A 4,400-nucleotide genomic window follows, 5' to 3' on the forward strand; every position below is an offset into this window, starting at 1 on the left:
ATTCCTTCACATAACCATTTAAACCTTATTTTCTCTCTCGTTCCTCATCATCATCTCTACCTCTCCTATTGTCGGTCTCTTCCATCACCGTCACCGTCATCACCACCATCCACTTATCTCCATTCCTCCATCTTCTGCTACTACCACCACCAACCACACATGCCTCTGTCCTACTATTCACCACCACTTAGATCTCTCACTAATCTACCATAGCAACAACCACAGCCAACAATGATAGTGAGGCGTGGGCGGATTCATTTCTTAAATAAAGTTATAAATAATAGATAAATAAATATTAAAATTAAAATATAATAAATATGGGCATGGGCCGAAGAAGGCTGCGAGAGAAGAAACTTGTCAAGAAGCCGTGATTGGGGGTTGCGTCTCGTCCTTGGCACCACGATCCATCACGGAAACGACGAACCACGACTGACCAGGGTGGTGTGCATGGCCGTTGTCCGTGGCCATGTAGACCACGACCGGGTTCGTGGTCTGTATACATACCGGACGGCCTAATAATAAATAAATAAATAAAACAAAGTAATAATAATAATAATAATAATAATAATATTAATATAAAAAGGCAACAGACAAAAATAGAGGATGCAACTAACAAAAGTTAACAAAAACCAAGTGTGCATGTAGAATCACCTTTGAATAAACATATCATCAAACTTGAAGGCTGAAGCCTATTGTGTGGTGAAACGACTACAGTGAATTTACTACAATATGTGGACACAAAACAGACACCACTCGATACTCATATCTTCCCAAATTTCTCATTTAGAATGATCCTACCTTCTCCACCATACTTTTATTCAAATCCCTTCTTCATTCATCCACAATAATCTCCACTTCTTCGACTTCTCTCAATCTTTGCTTCTTTCTACAACAACCCTTCATTTTCAATCAACAAAACTACTTCAGATTCTAAGTAAAGTCAGCAGCTTTCTGGTTAATTCATTATCTTTCCACATGAATGTGAAGTGCGTATTCATTTAAAATCCCAGAAAACGTGTTTTTCAGTGTTCGATTGAACATACACGATTCTTTTTTCTTCCATTTTCACATATCATGTCTGCTGCCATGATAGGAGTGATTTCCCCTAATTCCGAGGTGTGTAGTGGATTGGGTTTCTTGGAAACAACAAGGGTAGTAGATCCATTAAGATTTTTAACGAAAGAAAAGGGGTTTTTTAGGGGTGAAAGAATCAAGAATGCTAGTAGGAAGCATAAGTGTTATTCTTACTTTGGTGAATTGGGTTTTTTGGGTTCCAGAAAATTCGATATGGTTTCAAGGGTGGTGGCTAACGCTTCTGGGGATTTGGCGATTTCATCGGAACAATTGGTTTACGATGTCGTTTTGAAGCAAGCAGCTTTGGTTAAAGAACAAATGAGATCCAGAGAAGATATGGAGGTGAAACCAGATATTGTTCTTCCTGGAACACTTGGAGTATTGAATGAAGCTTATGATCGATGTGGTGAAGTTTGCGCTGAGTATGCCAAGACTTTTTATTTAGGTTTGTCATCTTTTTGTTATTGATTTTCTTTAAAAAAGTAAACTTTTTCCATATTTTAATCAAAGAATGTTCTTGGATTATGTTTATAATTGAATATTAATCTTTTGATCATGTGGTCAAGTTAAAAAAAAAACAAAAAAAACCCATCTTTCTTTTGGTATTAGATCGTTTATATTTTGTTTTGTTATTGATAGGAACATTGTTGATGACACCCGAGAGGCGAAAAGCTATATGGGCGATTTATGGTGAGCTTTTCACCCATTTTACTTTATAAATTCCGAGATTTCTCACATAAAACATGTTCTAATTAATTATTTATTTATTTCAAATTGTTGAAACTTGATTGCTAAATACTGTTTTAGCAAGATTCATGTGGGAGAGTTGTTTTCATGATATTTCCCACTTGCTATTAAATCATTATGCAAATCGCAACACAAGAAATAACAATTTAATTTACTTTTATCGTTTTCTTTCTTTCAATTCCAACATTGTAACCCTATATTTCATTTAGTATTTGGAGACTTATCCTCGATAGTTCAACGTGTTCTTCATATTTTCTAGCAATTCTAAAACAATCTTGAACGAAATTTCAACATAAAGAAATGGGATTTTGAGTTTTGACTATAATTAGGAAATGGTCAAACACATTCAATTTTGACTTTTTTGTGATGTGGTCAATCAAATAGTATGGTGTAGAAGAACCGATGAACTCGTCGATGGGCCTAACGCATCACACATAACTCCAAAAGCATTAGATCGATGGGAATCAAGATTAGATGATCTTTTCAATGGACGCCCTTTTGATATGCTTGACGCTGCTTTATCAGACACCGTTTCAAGGTTTCCTGTCGACATTCAGGTTGACTTTTCAAAATCTTTTCGAACACCCATAACGATTAAAGCCACGATCATTAATAAAACCATTCTAATTGCATAACGCGCTGTTGAATTTGTCGAATTCTTGACAGTTTTTCATAATGTTGCCAGCCTTTTAAGGATATGATAGATGGAATGAGGATGGATCTGAAGAAATCAAGATACGAGAATTTTGATGAGCTTTATTTGTATTGTTATTATGTGGCTGGAACTGTTGGATTGATGAGTGTTCCAATAATGGGAATCGATCCTGAATCTTTCGCATCAACTGAGAGTGTTTATAACGCTGCTTTGGCTTTAGGGATTGCTAATCAACTCACTAACATTCTTAGAGATGTTGGAGAAGAGTAAGACATTGTTTGTTTCTTACTTTCTTTTTTGAGTAAATTAATGAAATCGTCCCTATGGTTTGGTCAAAATTGCACGTTTAGTCCATAATTTTTTTTTTGCATTCGGGTCGTCCCTGTGGTTTGATTTTGTTGTCCCTATGATTTGCTCAAAATTACACGTTTGGTCCCTAACTTTATGAATGTAAGGGATGAAAAACGCAATAAAATCAAACCACAGGTACGATCCGAGTGCAAAAAAAATGTTAGGGACCAAACGTGTAATTTTGACCAAACCATAGGGACGATTTCAGTAATTTACTCTTCTATTTTTTACTAAATGGAAAAACGAGGACAAATTTGTAAAATGTATCATGTTCGACTTTTAGTGCAAGAAGAGGAAGAGTGTATCTACCACAAGATGAACTAGCAAAAGCAGGATTATCAGATGATGACATATTTGCAATGAAAGTAACCGATAAATGGAGGATTTTCATGAAGAAACAGATTAAAAGGGCAAGAACATTCTTTGATCAGGCGGAAGAAGGTGTTACACAGCTGAGCTCCGCTAGTAGATGGCCTGTAAGCTTTCTTAAACCTTCTTAAAAACTTCGTTATGAAAAATCGTCTTTTTGTATATAATTTTTTTTTATGGTTAGTGGAAACCATTTTCTCATATGCTATAATAAACAAAATAATGAAGGTATGTTACTAATTCGTAAATTTAACTTTTATATTGTTGTAAGGTTTGGGCATCACTACTATTGTATCGACAAATCCTTGATGAGATTGAAGCGAATGATTATAATAACTTCACGAAAAGGGCGTATGTAAGCAAACCGAAGAAGATCATTGCTTTGCCTGTTGCTTATGCAAAATCTCTTGTGCCACCGTCGTCAAGAAAGTTGGGTTCAAATTAACATCATGTGATCAGAGGGTAAATTTGTAATTTACTCTTAATATATATAGTTGTAGAAAATGAGGATGGTCAACATCTGTAAATCACAAAATCTTTGTTGTAATGCATGACATATTTTAGATCAGATATAGAATAGTAATATTCATTCGGGCAAAATGAATAAATTCTTTTGCCTTAAATTCTACTATGATTTTGTATTGTAAGTTTATAAAGGTTGTTACACCATTAGACAAAGTGGTATACCGGTCTCATGTAGGGCTTGTTATGCCTACATGGCCGTGTTAAGAAAGGACTCCCGAGGTGGTGTTATCCTACTTGGCGTGCTTGTCCGTTACTCTCTTCACAACGCTTAGCGAGTGTTATTTTAAAACATATGGGTGTTGGCCTTTAAAGTTTTTTTTTTTCCCGAAAAGCCTTTAAATATAACTTATTCCTAAACTACTTCTTAATCTACTTATGTTACAGAAATGACTTAACCCTGGACCTCAAGGAGGGAGAACATCACCTTATATTACCAAACTTCATAACATTCATTTCAATTTTATACCACATTTCACTCTAAATTTTATATGCATTCAAAGGTTTTGAGAGATGGATTATTCATATTCATCGGATGGCGATATCTTTTTCATGACATTCTTTCAAGTTCTAGCAAACAATCTCCAACAACAAGAGAAGTGCGGTTCCATGAACGAAAATGGCAACAAAATATAGAATCCGTGAGGTTGTGCATGAACGTTGGGTTCACGATTACTTTGTC

General features: G+C 35.3%; 1 protein-coding gene across 1 annotated transcript; it reads left to right on the forward strand.

Moving 5' to 3' along the window:
* The first annotated feature begins 691 nt into the window (after positions 1–691).
* On the forward strand, positions 692–3,954 carry LOC145092887 (phytoene synthase 2, chloroplastic). The gene is made up of 6 exons (XM_079030879.1): positions 692–1,519; positions 1,714–1,764; positions 2,206–2,378; positions 2,507–2,742; positions 3,111–3,303; positions 3,468–3,954. The coding sequence occupies exons 1-6, from the start codon at positions 1,075–1,077 to the stop codon at positions 3,639–3,641; spliced, it is 1,272 nt and encodes a 423-aa protein (XP_078887005.1). The 5' UTR covers positions 692–1,074; the 3' UTR covers positions 3,642–3,954.
* The last annotated feature ends 446 nt before the right edge of the window (positions 3,955–4,400 follow it).

The sequence above is a fragment of the Lactuca serriola genome, chromosome 3, assembly GCF_051521515.1.
Source record: "Lactuca serriola cultivar US96UC23 chromosome 3, Lser_US96UC23_V15, whole genome shotgun sequence".
Taxonomy (NCBI): Eukaryota; Viridiplantae; Streptophyta; class Magnoliopsida; order Asterales; family Asteraceae; genus Lactuca; species Lactuca serriola.

Coding starts and splice junctions, on each gene's coding strand:
- LOC145092887 (XM_079030879.1), top strand. CDS start 1,075: ATGTCTGCTGCCATGATAGGAGTGATTTCCCCTAATTCCGAGGTGTGT. Junction 1,765..2,205: donor AGCTATATGGGCGATTTATG/GTGAGCTTTTCA, acceptor TCAATCAAATAG/TATGGTGTAGAAGAACCGAT. Junction 3,304..3,467: donor GCTCCGCTAGTAGATGGCCT/GTAAGCTTTCTT, acceptor TATTGTTGTAAG/GTTTGGGCATCACTACTATT.